We start from the raw sequence: 20366 nt of genomic DNA, 5'->3' as shown, positions 1-20366 counted from the left end.
AGAGAATGTGATATTGAGTGGCTTGTTCGTCATCATGTTTTGTCTGCGTGTTTCTGCGCAGGATGCTCACAATTTACGTCCCCTCCCTCACATAATTGACAGACTCTTTTCATGCTAGCCCAGCTCATTGACGTCAATGGATTTCAGCAAACACGACACACACCCTACGTGGCCATGAGGCGGAGCCTTCCTCCCTCTCCTCCTCTCCCAAACTCCTGATTGGTCGACATAAATGTGTTTCCAGGAGGGATCAGAGGATCTCTACACGCTGATAGGTCGTTTGACGACATTCATATGGGATTGACGTTCGGCTCAAGGACAGAATTTGTTTGCAGGTGAAGCTGCTGGACTAACAGGCTGTCCTGCTACATTTCAGCCATTGTGGAAGCTCTTGTGAAGACGAGGAATGGCGACGCAGACATAGTTTCTGTAGGAACAAAGCCCACCAACAACAGTTAATCTCCGGGTAAGCAGAAGTCCTTTCCTTCACATGACTCTCATGGGATTCTTGTTTACTGCCTTTTAACCACAGCCTAATGCAACACATAGCAGACAGTAAGGTACGTTTGCAGTCACTGCGCTGTGTTTTATAGTTTAGAAATACGACCACTAATATTGTAAAGAGGATTTCAAGTTATTTCTAGCGACTCTTTTCTGCAAGTGATCCGGTTTTAATGCAGAAACCAGAGTGTTTGTTTGCAGTATTGACGGTAGACTTGGAGGGAAACAATGGAGAGTGTCGTTAGGTTAATGTAAACCTACTTTCAAAACATAGTGTTGTGTTACAGTGCAAGTGTTTGACTGTCTAAAGTTGCATAATACTATATTGAGGGACAATCACAGGCTTGCCTTACAGTTATGGTAAGTCTAATACTGGCTTGCATTTCACTTCTTACTCACAAGTTGTTTAGGATTCAGTGTATTGTTTTTCTTTTCTATTTCTGTATAGACTTTTCCTGACATTACATATATGGGGCATTCTACCGAATTAGTACAAAGTACGGTCCCACAACAAGAACAACTATTTAACAAAACAATTAAGTATTCAGACATAGATATTTACTAAGAATATGTTATGGTCTATTTAAAGACAAGGCATTCGATTAGATAGTGATAAGCTTAATATATACAAAAACATCATTTATAGGGTACTTTCTACTACCCTATAAATAGCTGGGAAGTAGCTGTCCCCAACTTAAAACTTTTTATTTTATTTTTGTCAATGGTGTATTTTGAAGATCTTTATGATTACATTCAAACAGAAGTTGGAATATTTAGATTTATTGTGGGTTTAATTTTTTAATAAAAAAACTATACTACAAAAATAATTTTCCCAGTTTTCATGTCACTACCGAAACACAAGGGGTTTTAATCCAATGGCTGGGCCTGGTTTTTACTATGGTTTTTACTAGGGATGCACCGAATATTCGGCCACCGAAAATTATCGGCCGAAAATGGTTAAAAAATATCACCGAATGTCAGAACATTGAACGTGTTGTTGTGATGACGTAATAAAGACGCGGCGACCATGCTCGCGGCTGGCTCACAGGGGGGGGGGGGGGGGGGGGAACATTGACCTTTGTCATCGAGATTGCCCTGAGCCTTTAACAAATCGTATTAAATAATCTGATGACAGACTGTAAACAGAATAGCTGAAATTTTAACAAACTAAATAACTCAGTTACCTCTAATCATTAACCCATGTTTGTATAATGTAGTTAACTCCGTGTGTTGCTGCTAGCATACATAACACCTGACGTGGAAACGTTACTCGTGGATGGAGCTACAGAGCTGCTAGAAAGACGGTCGAACCCGGTGCATTCCTCCGTCTGCATGCGGTGCACTTTTGCTAAATGTTTTGACAAATTGCTCGTGCTTACATGCTAAACTCTTATTGCACTTATGGTAACAAGTATTCTCCACATCGAGACGGGTAAAGTTTAACCACACCTCGGAGCGTGTTCTCTCCGCCATCTCCGCAGTGTGCTCCGCTGCATGTAGCAGCTGCGTGTGTGTAAACTGCCCCGCCCCCTCGCACACAGACGGGGGAGAGAGATCTCGTCTGATCGAAAATACATCATAGACGCATTTGTTGTCTTTGCATATTAGAAACGAGTTGGCGACACTAAGACTGCGATATAATGTTTTTTAGCAATAATACATGACATATATAAATGTACTGTATGCATTCAAAAGTGCTGAATAAATGTTTTATGGACCCATAATAGTGATTATTATTTAAGTTAAGTTTTGCCATAATCATGTCTATTTCCATAATCAGGTAGCTGAACAACATTGGTAAAAAATGTATACATTATATATATATATTTCTATTAATCATTTTCGGCATTCGGTTTTCGGCCAACTGTTTCCTATTTTCGGTATCGGTTTCGGCCAAGAATTTCCCATTCGGTGCACCCCTAGTTTTTACCCACACCCCTGCATTTTTGACAAGGCAGTGACACTGCATCCCTGTCCCTCATGGCTGAATGGCAAGTAGCTATATCCCATACTTTTGATATAAAGCTGTTCCAAAATCTGAAAATCGGCGTGTAACCTTAAGAATGGTCACTACCGAACACATAATATATCTTCAATTAAGTAAACTTTTTCGGGGTTTTATGCAAAGTATTAGGTTTGTATCTTGTATATGTAAATACCGGTGTACACCTCTTCAGAGACGTATGCTAGCCATGTACTTGCTAGCATTCTTTAGTTATGCTCAATTTGAGCTAGAATCGTCACTACCGTCACAGTCACTATACGAAACATATGGTTACATTTCGGTAATTGACATGATCGTTTCGGTAGTGACAACATGGAATGGTAAGCAGGTAAATCCCACCTTTTTGAAATAAATGTGTTTTTTAAAGTCTAAAAATCAGTGTGTTACTTTAAAGGTGGGGTAGGTAAGTTTCAGAAACCGGCTCGATATACACTTTTTGTTATATTCCATGGAATGCTCTTAACACCCCGATAGCAATGAATATCTTAAGTGCTTTGACAAAAAATCCATAAAAAATTGAAAAAATATGTCATCTGTGGAACCCGTAATACTGTAAAAAGGGGGTTAGGGTAATGTTGTGAATCGAGTGGCCTGTGTTCGTCGTCCATTACATACGCCTGCCCATACCATAACCCCACCACCACCATGGGCCACTCGATTCACAACATTACCCTAACCCTACCCCTACCCCTCACACCAGATACTGCCTGGTTTTTGGACCCCCCCAGACCCCCCCAATAAAGCAAAAATGCACGTTTCAGAGTAGCCTTTTATTGTGGCCATTCTAAGGCACACCTGTGCAATAATCATGCTGTCTAATCAGCATCTTGATATGCCACACCTGTGAGGTGGGATGGACTATCTCGGCAAAGGAGAAGTATAATATGATCAGTATTATGCATTTTACAAAGAAAGTTTGCATTATGATTTTTATGAATTGTATAAATTGAAATTTGATTAAAAATGCACTTGTATTGATTTAATCGTGAACCCTCAAGAAATATTTGTTAAAATACTATTTAGAGAAGGGAAGGTAAAACAATCTTAACAGGTTAATATAATATTTTTTACTAGAGTGTATGTACTATGTTTCGGTAGTGACCATTTTTGGTAGAGGAAAAACATTCCAATACAGTCTGAAAATACGATATAAAAATGTACGGTTCTTTCACTAGATATGTGTAATTTAATTTATATATACAAAATATATATGGACAAAGTTTTGGGGAAAAAACATACAAAATGTCAAAACTGTTCCAACTTGACTTTGCACCAATTCGGTAGAATGGCCCATAGGACTAGCCTAGGTTGAATGTGGCCTAGTATACAATACATAATCAACAGGTGGCCACTTCTGTTTGCCTCTTAATATGTAACAAGGGAAGTCAGATGTTTAACCAAAAGAAAATGAAACTTAATTCCTGCCTTATTGGTAAGTTTGACAACATGTTTCCCTCTCCCAGTTTTAATCAGAAGAGTTTTCATCTACATAAAACGCTATGATCTCTTGTTGAACACCTGGGGAAAGTAAATGGACCGTTTTATTTAAGATTAATTTGTCAAGCTTAAAGAAAGTTGCTTCGGTGGAAAGGCCACATTCAGTAATGATCCTTGGCACTCAGTGTGTCTCTTAGTGTCCATCTTAAACTTAATGTGAGTAAAGACAGTTTCCATCCGCATTAGCCTAAAGTAGGATTAAGAATCAGAGTAGTAGACTTCCAGTTGACTGCTTTCAGTTGAGACGGCTGTGAATGTGTTGTGGCCCTGTCTGTGCTCCTGTTTTGTTCTGTTTTTTAAAGAATCTTACACATCCTAATCATTAGAAACTCTTACAGATTTCTCCACAGAGTAGAGCCGGTGTATGCCACCCTTTCCCTTGTTTCTCAAAATGGATACCGGACCTGCCTCCCCCCCTGCCTCCATGGTGGCGGGCCCTTCCCCACTGTGGCGACTGGCTGATAGGAGGAGCAGGAAAGCAGGCTCAGCGAACATCTTCAGCGATGTGAACCTGTGGCAGCTCCAGAGACTGTTCAAGGCAGCGGGGGATCAGGACGCAGAGCAGAGGGCCCAGCTGGTTTGGGGCCAAACAGATGAAGCTGAACTGGCTCAGGCGTTGATAGGACTGAGGGCCCGAAGTCAAAGGAGAGGGCTGAAGTCCAATGGGAGAGAAGCACTGGGCTCACACTGGCTACGAGCCTTCAATCACCTCAGGTAAAATCACTGCTGACCTCATCATCAATAAAGCTCTATCTTATCTTACCTAGCAAATTTGATTTAATAGTTGAGAACTAACAGAATAATCTTTGCAGCTCTAATAGGCAGCACATTCCTAACATAAAACCGTGTCGCTTTTTTAATTGTGGCATCCATATGGTTTTTAACAACATTGTTTATGTTGTCTAGGATTGGGGAGAGTTCTCCCAGCAGCCCGGGGAAGGACCCCGCAGAGGAGAATGAATCTGAGGCAGGAGCCCACGATAGTCCAGAGTCAGGCAGACACACCTCATCAGGGACATCAGGTGGAGCTACAGGGGCTACAGTGGGACTAACTGAGGGCCTAGACCATGCAGGGACTTCTGAGAGACCGGCTAGACCCAACTCAGGACTGAAGAGAGGAGAAGGGAACAATCCAGAGAGATACCTCCACAGAATACGTCACTGACTTGACCCAAACCTGACTTTCAATCTGAGTCTGCCAGCACTTCAGTCACACAGCCAGCTCGTCCCTCCTGAATACTTCTGTTGTGTTCACACACTGTTGCTAGGTTTGAATTAACCTCTGGAAAAAGCAAGTCATATGTGTAACTGCAGGTTGAGAGAATAGATGACTATTGCCTTGAAGCCTGGTCGTTGTAATGGCTCTGATCAGATGGTACTATACTGGCACTGCACTTTAACTTGTTGCAGACACATCTCTGGCACTGCTGAATACTTAAAGCAGCACAAACAACTCACTAGCTCCTGTTTTTCACACTTTTATAATGTGGTTACCTCTCAAGAACTGCCTTTTGTGTATTCCTAAATTCATCCCACCACTTACACTAACCATGCGTAAGGATTGTTAAGGGTAGTGGTGTTTAGGTATGTTTGTAGTTCACATCTGTAAATCAAGTAGTAAACAACTTGACACTTATGATCACTGTAAGGCAAATTAAGTGACTATAAAAATCTGTATTTGCCCTATCAGGTTGAAAGTACTGATACTGTGATGTATGGCTGCATTAGGGATACATTTTCAGCTGTTTCACCCACTAATGTATGATCCTAGTTGTGTGTGTAGTAAGAGTGAACTGTGAGCTAATGTAAGTGTCTTGAGTTGTATACATGCATTTCTATATAATGCACATTTAGATATAAAATGATTTAAACATATGAGTAAAATCCAGGTGGTTCACTCTGCCTAGGGACCAAATATATATAAATGATCCTCTACTGTTGAGGGAAACTTGACAATTAATGTTCTCATATTAAAATGAGTGAGGTAAGTTGGGTGTGAAAACCCACTTATGAAATGACTGTCATTGACAAATTGCTTGAAACTAGATGAAGCTTTTTGACAACACTGTTGTGTCGCTTTTTGATTTCTAGTAATAGAAAGAGAAGTGAGTCTTTGTATTGTTTTTCTTGTCAAAATAAATATGCTTATAAGAAAGTGACCATTCTTTAACCACTAAAACATTTTTAAAGTAATAAATTTAAAATGTGTTTATGAAAATGGGTTTGAAGGGGCCCTAGTATGCTTTTGGGGGTTTTCCCCTTTACTGTAGTATGTTATATTATTTGTTGTGCATGTAAATGATGTGCAAAGGCTCAAATCCCAAAGTTCCCTCCACATGCAGTTTTTCACTTTTTGAACATTAAAGCATGTAAACATGTCACGGATGCACAAAATACAAATATTAACCTGAAAATAGGGCCCCTTTAAATTGATCAGGATTTTCATCAATATTTATACTTTACCATTTAGCTAAACAAATGCTATGAAGGTGGCCTACAATATTTATTAGTTTGCCATTTTTGGATGTTCATTTTTACCATTATCCAACATATTGTACACACAGTTTTCACACATTCACACCCAGGGACTGCAGCTCACGCCACAGCCTGACACTGTTCCTCTGAGCAGCTCCACTGGCTTAGATTGGTGTTACTTGCCTTGCTCAAGGACACCTCATTAGCAGTTATTGTTGAATAGAAAAGCATTACACATTTCCTTTCACAGTGCATGTAGACTTTCTGTTCCTAATGCCTTTGCAATAACTCTAGAATAAAAAGTCTGCCTAGTAACAGCTCGTAAAGCTGTATTCAATGAAATGCTGCCCCCCAGTATCATGTAACTCAGCTTGCGGTCACTAGATGGCACAGAAGGTTTGGTTTTGGGAAAGAATACCACTACACTGATTCAGGGAATTGTAATACTTGAGATGCATTGCACAGACTTTCCCACAGAGAACCACAAAAACAAGATTATGTCATTAGGGGCTTAAAGGGCAAACTAATGTTAGCAGACAAATAGGTAATGTTGTTGATCCTTGCTTCTCATGTTTAGTGCAGTGAAAGTTTTAAAGATCCAAAATATCAGGCAGTCACATCATAACAATACAACATATTAGACCTAACAAGGCTGATTATGCATGCCTTTTATCCATACTTCCATACACTATCATACTGCCAGCAGGTAAGCAAGAAGACGCAGGAACGAAGGAATCACTCCTGGGTATATCAGTAGTACACACAGCAAGGCCTTTATCTTTTAGTAAAAATTGATATTTGCTTCAGGTCTCCCTCCCTTCATCCACCACATGTTCTCTTCCTCATCAGTTTCCTCCATTTCCTTCTTGGCGATGCAAAGCAATTCACAGGTTATCTGGAAGATAACATCCTCTCTGTGTTTCCTGGATCTACTAGGTAGTGCTATTTGTGCAATGGCAATCTGAGGCATCATCTCCAGGGGAGCTTTATAAGGTACTGAAACCCAGCGAACTCCCTCAGAGCAGGGGAAGCAGCAGATTGGCTCTGAGGTAATCCGCCATTCGCTGAGCTTCCCATCTTGTTGTGTAAAGTAAGCTCATTGCACTGAAAACCTCATTTTGGAGTCTATATAGGTTATCTTAACCTCTCATTCCCTCCATACATCTTATGACTATAGATGTGGAATGATGACCCAGCAGTAATATAGCTGCAGCTAGACTCAGAGGTTTGCTTTGTGCCTCAGCTCATTCTTTACTGTTATGGCCAGTGGAAGAAACTCAGTAGGAAATATTTCTTACTTTCTAACAAGTATTTGACACCTTTAGTTATTATATTACGTTTTCACGTCAAACAAAACATGTGGCTTGTAATGCTATGAGACGGCTACTTACAAAAAAGCATTGTGTACGCCTTATTGTGATATTCTAGATGTCTTTGAGTTGTGTTGTGCTCCTCTTCCCTACTCAGTTTATTTCCTTTAAACAATTATGTTCTTTGCCCAAAGAGACAAAAGTGTCCAATGTTATGATAAAAGAAATAAAAAGCAATACTTTCTTCTTCCTATCCCACTTATCATACATTGTTTGTTACCGTTTGAAATGAAATGTTTAGTTTAAAGATAACGGATTGTTTTGTTTATCAACCTGCTAGATTTGAACACATGTTGAAGGAAAGTGAGCAGTAATCCTGGGAATGCATACATGATGTAAGTGACATAGTGAGCTTTATTTAGAATTATTCTTTTAGTTTTTATTATAAGACTGGTGATGTGTTGCCCATATTCTTTTAATTAGATAAAAGCATCCACATTTGTCCTTTGTGCTGTAGCCGCCACCAAACCACCAGATTGTACAAATAAAATGCTAAACGGCCTGCTGGATCCAGTGTTTTAATGTGCACACCACCTGGGATGTTCAGTGAACCACCACTCCACAGGTTATAGTTTTTTTCAAGAGTGGATCTGAAGATCAAGCACATTTTTTTTTATTACAAAATGTGATACTCTGTTCATTTACTTTAATAGGATCCTGACCTCAGGACCTTTACTTAAAGGGGACCTATCATGCAAAATGCACTTTTGTACGTCTTTTATACATGAATATGTGTCCCCGGTGTGTCAGGGAACTCACCAAGTGTCAGAAAACACAACCCTCTCTCTTTTCCTCCATACCCAAATCTCTAAAAAACGGGGCTGCAACGGATCTGATTATTATTTGAATTGTTCTGACGTCAGAAAAGGGGTGCTCCGCCTATATGGGCAACTCTCCACCTATCAGGGGAATGAGAGACCGCTCGAAAGCGCTGGAGACGCTGTAGTACATATGCCAGGCCTGTAAGTGGCGCTGTAGTCTGCCACAAAAGCAGACTCAGCCCTTGAAAAAACAGGGCTGGAAAAGAGCAAATAGAGCGAAATGAGGCATGGCTAAAATGCATGATCTGTTTGGTATTTTGAAAAAAAAACTTCACAGTCATGTTTTATATAGGTATGGCCCTACAATATATGTTTCAAATATAGCATGATAGGTCCACTTTAAATACTGGAGTATTTTTATATTTTATGTATAATGTAATACAATATGTCTTCCAACAATGTTGGTGGTGGGCTTTATGGTAAGATGTAGAATTAAATGGGAAAACCTTGCATTAAGACACACTGAATGGCGATAAAACAGCATCTGAATCTATGTTAAATTATAACAGAGTTGCATAAAGAATGTAATCATGCTGACTTCTGTACTTGTAGCCAGTTATGTGCACAGTGGCAAACTGAGATTCCTCTGTGGTACATTGTTGCCTTTCAGGCATGCAGCTTTTTCAAAATTATGTGCATATAGATGAATGTCATTATGTTCCCAAAATGATTTGGCCAATTTAGAAGGTAATGAAATATGGGAGAGATTTCATTATAATGGTTTTGTAAATGGCATGCATTTGTGGCACAGTATGCTCCGTTGTGGTTATACATTGAAATTCTGGACCAAAGTAGGTTAAAGTTAACCAAACAAATGATGTGTAGGTCATGTTCAGTCTTTTTTCTGTTTACACCTTTTTAATGCAGGGACAAAAAGTGCTACAGGCTTTTCCCAGTGTTTTTGCAGTGTTTCAATCCTCCTTCGACTGATCATACATTTGAATTTCAAGAGAGAACAATGTCTTAAGATGTATGTCCTTCCAGTAATGTATTCTGAGAATTCAAAAATGCTTATCTCGTTTTTGGTCACTGCTCTCCAGACATTTTGGCAAAGATAAGTTAAGGTTAAGGTGACAAAAATATCAAGAACCACAGCAGTGACAGCTGTGTGGAGAGCACAGGGAGCAGATCAGATTTTCAAAAGGAAGACGGGGAGAAGAAACAAGCTTATTTTTATTTTTCTCGGTGTGTGCATGTCTCTATGATTGACAACGGAAGCCGTATTGAGATTTATATAAGGAAGGATCTGAGAGTTGAATGTGTCCCTGCTGCATTGTAATTAGAGCACTGAACAGTAATTAGGGAAATTATATACAGTACATGCTCCTTGTGCTCTGATAATAATCCCAAACCCGCACGCACACACAACCCCTGTACCACACGAGAATCAGACAACACTGTGCTACAGCACTCATTGTTATTCCTTCCTCTGTGTCATTGTGCGCCTTTGTTCTTATTTTCAGTACTGTAGCCTACAACTCAGCTCTCAGTTGCTTCTGTAGTCTCTAAACTCCACCATGGCACCACCCCACTTTGAGGTGCACACACAACATCAAACATGATTCAACAGGAGTGTCCTGCTGAGCCGGGGCCAGCACCTTTTCAGTTTACTCCATTTAAAGGGGATCAATGCTCTTTAAAAACGGCTTTATTGATGTCGAAAAAATATGGCTTTCTTGGATCTATGAAACAAGACTTGAAGCTGAAATGGTAGCCATAGTCACAAAATGAGAGTGGAAATTGATATAGAAAAATTAACTCCAAGCCTGGTGCCTTCAGTATGTATCCACAAGGTCAAACTGATTTCCACATCTGAGACCTTTCTGTCTGGCTTAAAGCTTTGCTCGCTTCTGGACTGTGGAGAAACACGTACAGCCAACTTCACATCACATCGTATTACGTTTGTATTACCCATTCCAGCAGCCGGAGCCAGAGGCAGGGAGGAAGTCGTTTTAAAAGCATCCTCCTTGTACCTTAAAAGTGTATGTAAGATGGTGGTGACGCTTCTTTTACTCTTTGTCCTTTATCTGAACCCACAGAGATAAGATTGTTATTTAGCTTATTCCTGTCTGTTATTTAAAGATCATAGAATAGCAATTTATAAGTTGCATACTGTATATTGTTCAAAGGCCAGCTGGGTTTTCATTGTTGTTCCCTGCTTTATAGAGTATAAAGTCGAGGTGGGTAATGCAGGACAATGAGGATTGGACCCACATTCAGACAGCTGGAGGCAGAAGGATGAATTCAGTGACCTACTTTGAATGGTTTATAGGCAGAGAGTCCAAATGGCAAAGTGTCAAAGAGGCAGGTAACAGGCAGACAGAGACACCATAGAAACTATTATGATTAATTGACAGAAGAAAAAAAGACCTGGTGAGGGATTTGGAAATGCAGGTGGGTGAGGAAAGGCCATGCCGAGCACATGAGGGAAGAAGGAAAAGATGTGTGAATGGGTGTGGCAGACAGGTGGTGGGGAAAGGAGGGCCATGTTGTCTCTGTGGGAATGTGGCTGAAGAGGTGAACAGAGAGGCAGAATGTATGTGACATATAATTAGAACACATCCAAGTGTTACAAATTAAATAGGCAGACCTATTAACAGCTCTCTCTAAAGGCTGCAAGGTTATGGTGTTATTATTCTTACATTTGTAAGACAAAACAAAGACAAAATGTATTTCCCACGTGTATTCTAATCCAATATAGGTGTTACAGTAGCACCAGTTGCAATCATTATTTCAATGATTTCATATATTATACAATAGATTAAGTGAATGCAGCTTAACTTTTTACATTAAAATGAATCCACCTATTTCAAAATGAATCCGAGTAGAATACAGGAGCACAAAAGAGGAAAGGTTTCAATTGATTGTTTAGGATGAAATGCTCAAGTTTGCTAATAGTAGAACAAAACTTCAATCCCATATTGCCTGAGCCTCACTACCTCAGTGTTTTTACTGTAAATATCAATTTTATTTTTTTCATAAAGAATTTGTCATAAAAAGTGCTTGGCAGACTACATTTCATGGTGTTTGTTTGGGGGTAAATTCAACCATGAAGTCATACTTACTAACCTTGCCAATGCAGCATCTCTGTCACCAAATGTTTCAAACAACATCAACTAGAAAAGTCATGCTTGTATCCCATCAACTCACACAACTTGACATGATGCAACCTTGATTTATTCAGATGTCTGGTTGTAGGGTTGGTTTATTGTGATGCGCGATAACAGCAGATCAGCAGGGTAAAGTGGGACTAATTTCACATTAACATGTACCACTGGGTTGGAACTAAGAGGGAAAGCACATCTGAATAATTCAGTTCAAAACAGACCAGCCAGTGACAGAGTGTACACAGAGTAACCTTGAGTTTCTGAAGCAAGTGGCATGCAGGCATGCAATACCATGCATGGGTGCAAAGATTTAAAATCATGCAGCTTACGCCCTTATGGTATAGTTCAGCCTTCTTTGTTTTCTCCTGCAGACAGGGATGATACCTGTTAGACATGAGACAGAGCACAGCACAGGAGTATGTTCAGTGATCATTTTGCTTTTCGCAGAGTCTGTCACAGCTACAAAACCTCAGTGATGGGGACACTAACTACAAAGGGACATACATTTCCCCCAAAACATAAACTTTTGTGAGCACACAATCCCCTGCAGTGGTTCAGTGGATGTGATGATTAGGTATTTTTCAGAGGGAAAAGTGATACTAAATAACTGAAAGTGCTTACTGGCAGACGCAAGTGATATAGGATGGCATCGCTACTTTACATTTTTTGTAGTATATTTTTATGGCAAAAGATGTAATACATAAAAAGCAGTTCCTCAGAGAATTGCGTTTTTAATTTATCCTACTTCTTCCCCCTAAAGTATTTCCATACACAATCTGACAGAGCATGGGACCAATACATCAGATATTTATATCTAGCCCACTGTTAAAACATCCTGGTTTAAACATCAAAGACACTAGTACACTATACAGGGACAATCACTAAATTAATAATAAAACAGGAAGAAAGAACAAAGATTAGCAACATCATTGTGATCTCATAATCCCTCTGTAGTATTCACCAGAGCTACAGCACTGAGATGTTCCACTGAGATGTACATGGACAAAAACACACATGGAACTTTATCAAAAAATAAATATATATATATAGCTGCAATTAAAAGAAGACAAGTACAAAAGGGAAAATACATATATGGAGGGTTTTGTGTAAGGCTTTGTATATTGTTTCAAAGGATTTGTTATTGTCACTTAGCAATCTCTGCAGTGCTGTTGTTGGCAGTAACCGGGTCTTAACACAATGTGAGTGATTACACTTTTTTTTGCCAGTCTTCAACACTTTGATCTATAAATCTCAATTCAACGACTGAATGAATTGCAATACAGCTTGAATGCATGGTTCCCCAGAGGTTAAAGCCTACTAATTTTAGAGACCCCCCAACTTTTTTCTTGTGTTACCAGCAGGTTGACATTTTTTGCTTTCAGTAAAATACCTTAAAGGTGGGGTAGGTAAGTTTGAGAAACCGGCTCGAGATACACTTTTTGTTATATTGCATGGAATGTTCTTAACATCCTGATAGCAATTAATATCTTAAGTGCTTTGACAACAAATCCATAAAATGTTTTTATCTGTGGAAGCCGTAGTACTGTAAAAAGTACGACCAATCATTTTAGCCGGCCCGGCTAAAATAACTGGATGGCCTACCTGACAAACTTATCTCGTGCCCTCATTGGTCATGTGCGTGTTCGTGTGTGTTGGAGGAGGGGCTCTGTAAGGAAGTAGCAGATTTCTTCCGGCTGTGTATTTTCAAATTCTAGCGCACTCAAGTTGGTTTCTCCAAAATTACCTACCCCACCTTTAATGGTTATTGTTAGCAAAATATCACTCGTCACCGGCTCGAGCTTCAATATCAGGATAGGCCTACATGTATTTATTATCCTTGCAAGAATGGAAGTAGTCATCACATTCAGAGCATTTGGTACAACTAGTTCCTCGATGTTGTGCACCGACAGAAATGTTAAGTTTCATTTTCATGTTGTTTTATGTTTGTTTTGTCACTCACCATTTACCTCTCATTCCAGGCTTCCTGATTGTCCACCCCTTGTGTGTTTCCTGTGCTCATCAGCACCAGCCCCGCCCCTGATTGTTTTCACCTGTGTCTTGTTGTCGTGTGTTTAAATTCCCCAGTCTCCATTGTCAGTTCGTCTTGTCTCATGCCTAGGTCAGATCTATGCTCTCCTTGATACTAAGAATATTTTGTTCCTCACTACGTGAGCGTTTTTGTTTCGTACCCTTATGTCATCTCATTTTGAGATTTGATAGTGTTTATTTTTTTACTTACAAGTACTTTACCTCTGTCTCATGGGTTGTTGCAATTGGGTCCTATATCCTGAGTATCTGAGTTCGTAACACTCGAACAGTGTCCTTCAGATGCTTATATACAAGCGAGGGTGTTATACAGTCACAAGATACATGGATACCAGTTCAAAGCAGTATTCTATGCTTAGTTCAGATTAGCTAAGGCCCACGTAAGCAATACACATGACAGTCATATGCCTATCTCCCTAGGGGCTGAATCATCCTGTTAATCATTGTCACATATCGTATTCCTAAAACAGTGTGTCCTGATACTCTTCTAGGTAATCATACATCCTGTCATGTACGCAGTTACAGTTGGGCCTTTGTTATCATGTGCTATATTGGAAGAGAACATTCAGTATTTTCCCAACAGTTATCAAATACTGACTAACTACACTCACAACAGGCTCAGAAGATGGTTAAGGCATGCTTAATATAGGCATGAAACCATGGTCATATGTTAGCATGCTGATGTTAGCATTTCTTGGAGACTTTGTTGAACTCCTCTTTATCATGCAAGTTCTTCAGCAAATACTCACAAAAAAAAATCAAATACGGTATCAGACCTTTAATAATCACATCTAATCATTTAATTTCACCCCCATTAAATCATTGAATGTGGGAGTGGCTTTGGAGAGGCTGGGATTTTCATGGTTGGATACTTTCAAATGCTTGCCCGTTTCTCAAAATGTGTCTACACCAGCATTAAGAACTTAATTTCAAACGTTTTGCTTGTCACATACAGATTTTCCACGCATTTCTTGAAAACGAACACGAGTAAAATATTTCAGTGTGTTTTGTGTAACGTGCTAAGCCAGCACTTAGAGAGGATGGAGGCACAAGAATAGAACCCGGTTACTGTAAGACTGTTTCCACCGACAGCTTTGAAGTCAGTCTGTAGCTTCCAGGGAGAGTGTGAAGGCGAGCTAAAACGAATTAGATCCCTAATGGAAAAATACCCCTGAAGCCCTCTTACCCTCACCGACTCAATGTGAGGACACAAAGAACGTGTGTGGCAGATAAAACCTTGCACCTTTGCAGACGTCTCCTTTCCCATCACTTTGCATTCACATTGCTCTCTTCAAAGGGGCTAATTCAAACGGTACAAACGCAAATATGTATGAACACAGTTCCCCGCAGGCATTGTGACTTTTGGAAATATAACTTATTTGAGACTTCATGTAGAAGGCAAGTGGCTGCTTGGTGCCACACATGGCTTTTAAACAACAGTAAAGGGCCTAGGTTGGCAGAATATCACATGTCATGCAGGAGATTGTCTTCATTGTGAGTCATCTGCTGTGCTATGAGGAGAAGAAAGTGGTCAGCTTGACAGGCTCCAAATGAACTGAGCAGCAGGGACGTGCACAGACATTTTGGGGGGCGGGAGCTCAAGTGAGAAAAAAGGCACTTCCCATAATCATTTATAAAAAAATGTTTTAAAACAAAAAGTTAAATATAGTAGCACATCTCTGACTTACTGACCAATTTATTTTAATACCCTCACACTCACGCAATTGTTTAATACTCAACAGAATTCTACAAAATAATCAGTATTCACTAAGCACAAGAGCAGACAACAAACTAGCGAAATTAATAGTTATTAAATGAGCAGCCAACAATCAAAATTATGAAGTTACTGTTTAAGGCAGGACATTACAGGCAAAAAGTTCATCTGTCCATGTACTTGTAAATTGGGTTATTTATTTTGGTCTATTTTGCTTCCATGTCTTTTTTCACTCGAATGGAAAGAAAACTTCCAAAAAACACATAAATGGTGTTCGTTTTACTGCATGTCTGAATTCATCTATAGATTTAAAGCTAATCTGCATATTTAAACATAAAATTTCAGGGGAAAATACTGACTTGAGGTAAGTAACTATCTGGGGAAGTTGTGAGGTGATGTGTTTTTTGTTTGATCCTTTTGACCTGCAATGCCTTGGTAACTGCATGCAAATTAGCGCATTTTAAATCAGGCCTAGTTAACGCCTAATTTGCATATCAATGTGGCGATTGTGATGACGTTATTATACACATTTGACTGTATTTACCTTTAGTGTCAGTCTCCCCTTAAGTACAGTACATTAGCCTGCATGTCCATGATACATTGCCTTAGCTAAACCTTGAGCTAACTTATCCATTAGCTAGTAGCCTACCTTAGATAACTATATTTGTTTTTGTCTTTTGGCTAATTAGGTTTTAAACTCGAGGCACTGGCAGCTTAGTCATTGTTCATTACCACTCACCTTCAAACAAGCCAAGAAAAGCCGGGCTGAAGTCGAATTGTCCATTTAGCTTAGGAACCTTCCTAACGGAGTGAAATTACCCGGAAGTCCCTCAGTGGCAGCCATGATAAGTGCCGTTGTAAGCATAGATATATATAAACACTAGGGTTGCGTTCCGATAATCCAAAAATTAGCTCCTAAATTCTAACCCTATCTCATATTCCTTGACCTCTGAGTGAAACGTCACGGGGTTAAGGGGTAGTGGATAGGAGAATTCAAAAGGATTTAGGAGAAGAGACTGCAGTGCTTAGAGAATCCGAATGCACTTTCACTATCCGACGTGTTTATGATGCGCCAGCGGACGCCATGAATGTGCGTCTGCTGCTGTGGGGAACTATGGAAACTACAGTTTTCTATACAGCGGACTACAACATGGATGTTTAATAAGAACGAGGGACTACTGTAAACTCATCTAGAGACTCTGCACCGTGCTCTGATGCTGTTGTTTTATGCTTTATGAACGGGGACAACAGAGAAACATATTCTTCATGACCAAAGTTGGAATTGAAATAAAAAAGGAAAGTGAAACTTATGCTCGTCACCCTCTCCCTCCGGTCCACATTAATACAAATGATCCCAATAAGTATGATTGTATGAACTATTAAAAGATCTTAAAAATAAATACAAATGTATTTATTATAAACGTTAGTCCTTAACATCTATCACTGTGTATATCACCATTCAAACATCTTTTAAAAGTTGAACAAACTCCACACAGCTCAGTGAAATGTTGACTTTATTTGATCATTTCAGTAAAAACTAACGTTCATATTTCTCTTTTTGATTATAATACTGATGAACGTTCAAAACAAAGCACTTTGGCAACTTACCACATACGTTTTAAAATGCGTAATAAGCACCGTAACTTTCATGATATAATTTCTCCCATTATCGTTTGTGTCCGTGAACGGCCGACTGTTGAGCTGCAATGCATTGTGGGGCAGCATTTTCTCCTCTCCTTTCGGTTAGGGAGGTCCAGTGGTTCCTAAGCTAAAGGAGGTTATAAAGGAAGTTTGAAACCTCCTTTCCTTTCATTTGGAGAATTGGAACGGCACTTATCATGGCTGCCAGTGACGTACTTCCGGGTCATTTCACTTGGTTAGGAAGGTTCCTAAGCTAAATGGACTATTGGAATGGGCCCCAGATGACTCACCCGCGCTGCTGGCCAATGGAGACCGACGTTGCCACTTGGCCGCCATCTTGCCACAGGCAGTTCTCTCATTCATAACATTATGGTTTACTATTTAAATAACCATAGCTTGCTCAATTTTCAACCAATTTTCAAACGGTTTGGTTTTTTATAAACATCAAAGATGCAGTTATGATACTGCATACTTATAATCATGGACTTTCATATGAAAATAACATCAGATAAAGCAATAGCTATACACACACACACAAGGTATTTATATTAAATATTTGCCGGTGTATATATTTCCATTTATTTTATTATATTGTTAATATTTAAAATAAATTATAAAATTAAAATACATTTATATTTTATATATAAAAATCGGTCTCATGTTACCACTCTGTAAGCCAAGAGTTGTTAATTTAGCAATGCCTTAGCTTGAAGAACAGGGACACAACTAATGACAATAGCATATGTTGGTATATTATTTAGATATTCACACCTTTATCAGAAGAACCAAACCAACATAAAATGTGCTCACAGACAGGCCAGTTCTGTCTAATTTATCACAATTATTTTTGACATGAGATCTTCATATCATCCTAGTTTTGTATTTAGTTTCTAGATTTGTAAACAAATCCAGAACCTTTGAAATATGTTATTGAAAAAAGACCAAGAATAATATAAACTGTACCATGTGTCCTTCTGTAGTCCATTTTTGGTTTGTCTTGTCTCACCCCGGCTGATATATCACAAAATCCACTGTTTAAATTGTTCCCTATATTGCCCCTATGCCCCTGTAAGGTGTCCTTGGGTGTTATGAAAGGCGGCCCCCCAAAATAAATGTATTATTATTATTAAGAAGAACAACTTGGTGTGGTGTGGAGGGGATGTAGGAAGCAGGAGCAGGTGGGGAGAGATGGGGCTTCAAGGTTCAAGGTTATTTGTTTTAAATGTGTCTTGGAGATAAGGACCAGCTGCACACAATAAAATACAGTATAACACAAAACCAATAAGACACACGGTGACACATGGCACACCAACAATCAATCATCGTCCAGCCTCAGCTTTGGTATTCTTTCACAACCATGTTATGGGTTTATTAGACTGAGCAAACATACACATAATGTGGTGATCCCACGGGTTCTTGTTTGCAGACAGCGGCGATTGGAGCATCCGTAGGCTGCACAAAAGTCCGGCATAGTCAGGTACTTCTGTAAACACAAAGCCAGCAAATTCCTGTATCATAATGCAAGATGTTTTTAACAAGCTTGGAAGAAATCATGTGTAACTTAAGTTATGTTGAAAAGAAAGAGCAGTTCTGCCTCTCCCACTGGTGTAAAGTTGCTGGGTCAACTTTGTAATACTAGGTCTCACTCACAGCCTCTTGTTATTAGCCAGCTAATAAATACAACCACATACACAAAGAAAAGCTGCAATTTCAACATGTCCAAGCATCCTGTATCATAGCCATGCTAATAATGTTTATAATAAACCAAACCGTTTGTAAATCAGTCAAGATTTCAGCGAGTTAAGAGTATTTTTGTGCAGATCACTCACCTTACAACAGCTACCATAACGCGAATCAGAGTAACTGTTGACTGTGGCAAGATGGCGGCCGGTCAGCTACGCTGGAAAATCTCCCATGAGCCATCTAGTGTTTATATTAGAAAAAAATGAACGCCACTAATTATTTTAACGCGATTAACGCATGTGTATTTTTTTTCCTCGGCCGCCACGTAGTTTCAGAGCGCATCGAGTTTAAAATACCATCTACAAGCTGATGCTGACAGCCCCGCTCTTGCCGCCCGCTTGTGGCAGACCACACTTCCACGCTCACCGGCAGGCCCCCGACTGGCTATTGGGAGGACCGGGAGGGTGTGTATATGTGTGGCCCGAGCGAGCGAGAGAGAGACCTTACGTGCATTGTTGTTGTTAGCATCTGGTGCTAGCTAGCTGCGCTAACGGATATAAGGAGCTGTTTAAATGAAAACAGAGGAGCGACATTTCGCCACAACTGCGCCGAGCACTTGACTTTATGCAGGCAGCCAGACAGTGGGACATTGTACGAAAAGTCAGCACACTCAGCACGGACAGTGCGCAACATGATTGCAGCGTCCAGGCAGCTCCCGTTCGAGCCAACCCAGTCTCACGGCATTTCGTGTTCACCAACACGATTTTTAATCTATTGATTCGTGTTCCCCAACACGATTTGCCCCTTTTTTTCGTGTTGCACAGCACGATTTCTTTTCGTGTTGCACAGCACGATTTTAAAAGCAATGTATTTCTACTGCTTGCAGCACATATTTTTCTCCGGTCGGGTCGAGGAAGACCTGAAGCTGTGTGGTTCATAAAAACATGTTCTTACTCTATATCAAGCCACAATTATTGCTTTTATTTTAAATCGTATCATTTCGGACTTTTGTTGCCGTCTGTGAGGAAAATAAATGGGGCTCAGAGCCTCAGAATACTGAAATCTGTATTTTTTAAATATTTGTTTCCTTCTAATTTGTTATTCTTTTCAAAATAACACACTGTTATTTACTCACCAATAATACACAATTATGCTTGATTTTATTTATTGGTTTAATTCCATAATCTCGGGCTTTTTTGGCCTCCGTCAGGGACTGAATTTCAAAATAAAAATAACCGGACATAGGCATTACCCAAGATCCTCAGCTATGGTTTTAAGCTCGTTTATTGGATGTTTTAGCCGCAATGCATGCTGGGATTTGGTGTTTATATGATATGAAATCCGGAAAACATTTGTGTACCTTGTGTGCATCTAGTGGTTAAAGCACGTTATTGAATTATTGTGTTTGATTAAAATATTAAGAGTACATACTTTCATAGGGGGAAAGTATAAATATAGAAATATAGAATATAAAAAATCAAGAAGATACTATAAAGTGATCTCTAC

General features: G+C 39.5%; 1 protein-coding gene across 1 annotated transcript; it reads left to right on the top strand.

The window, feature by feature from the left end:
• The first annotated feature begins 194 nt into the window (after window positions 1-194).
• On the top strand, window positions 195-6158 carry avpi1 (arginine vasopressin induced 1). Its single transcript, XM_034203760.1, has 3 exons — window positions 195-466; window positions 4342-4717; window positions 4910-6158. Exons 2-3 carry the CDS (start codon window positions 4368-4370, stop codon window positions 5166-5168), a joined length of 609 nt encoding a protein of 202 aa, XP_034059651.1. The 5' UTR covers window positions 195-466; window positions 4342-4367; the 3' UTR covers window positions 5169-6158.
• Window positions 6159-20366: the final 14208 nt, after the last annotated feature.

This window comes from Gymnodraco acuticeps, unplaced genomic scaffold (assembly GCF_902827175.1).
Source record: "Gymnodraco acuticeps unplaced genomic scaffold, fGymAcu1.1, whole genome shotgun sequence".
NCBI lineage: Eukaryota > Metazoa > Chordata > Actinopteri > Perciformes > Bathydraconidae > Gymnodraco > Gymnodraco acuticeps.
This window is presented reverse-complemented; position numbering and strand designations above follow the sequence as displayed.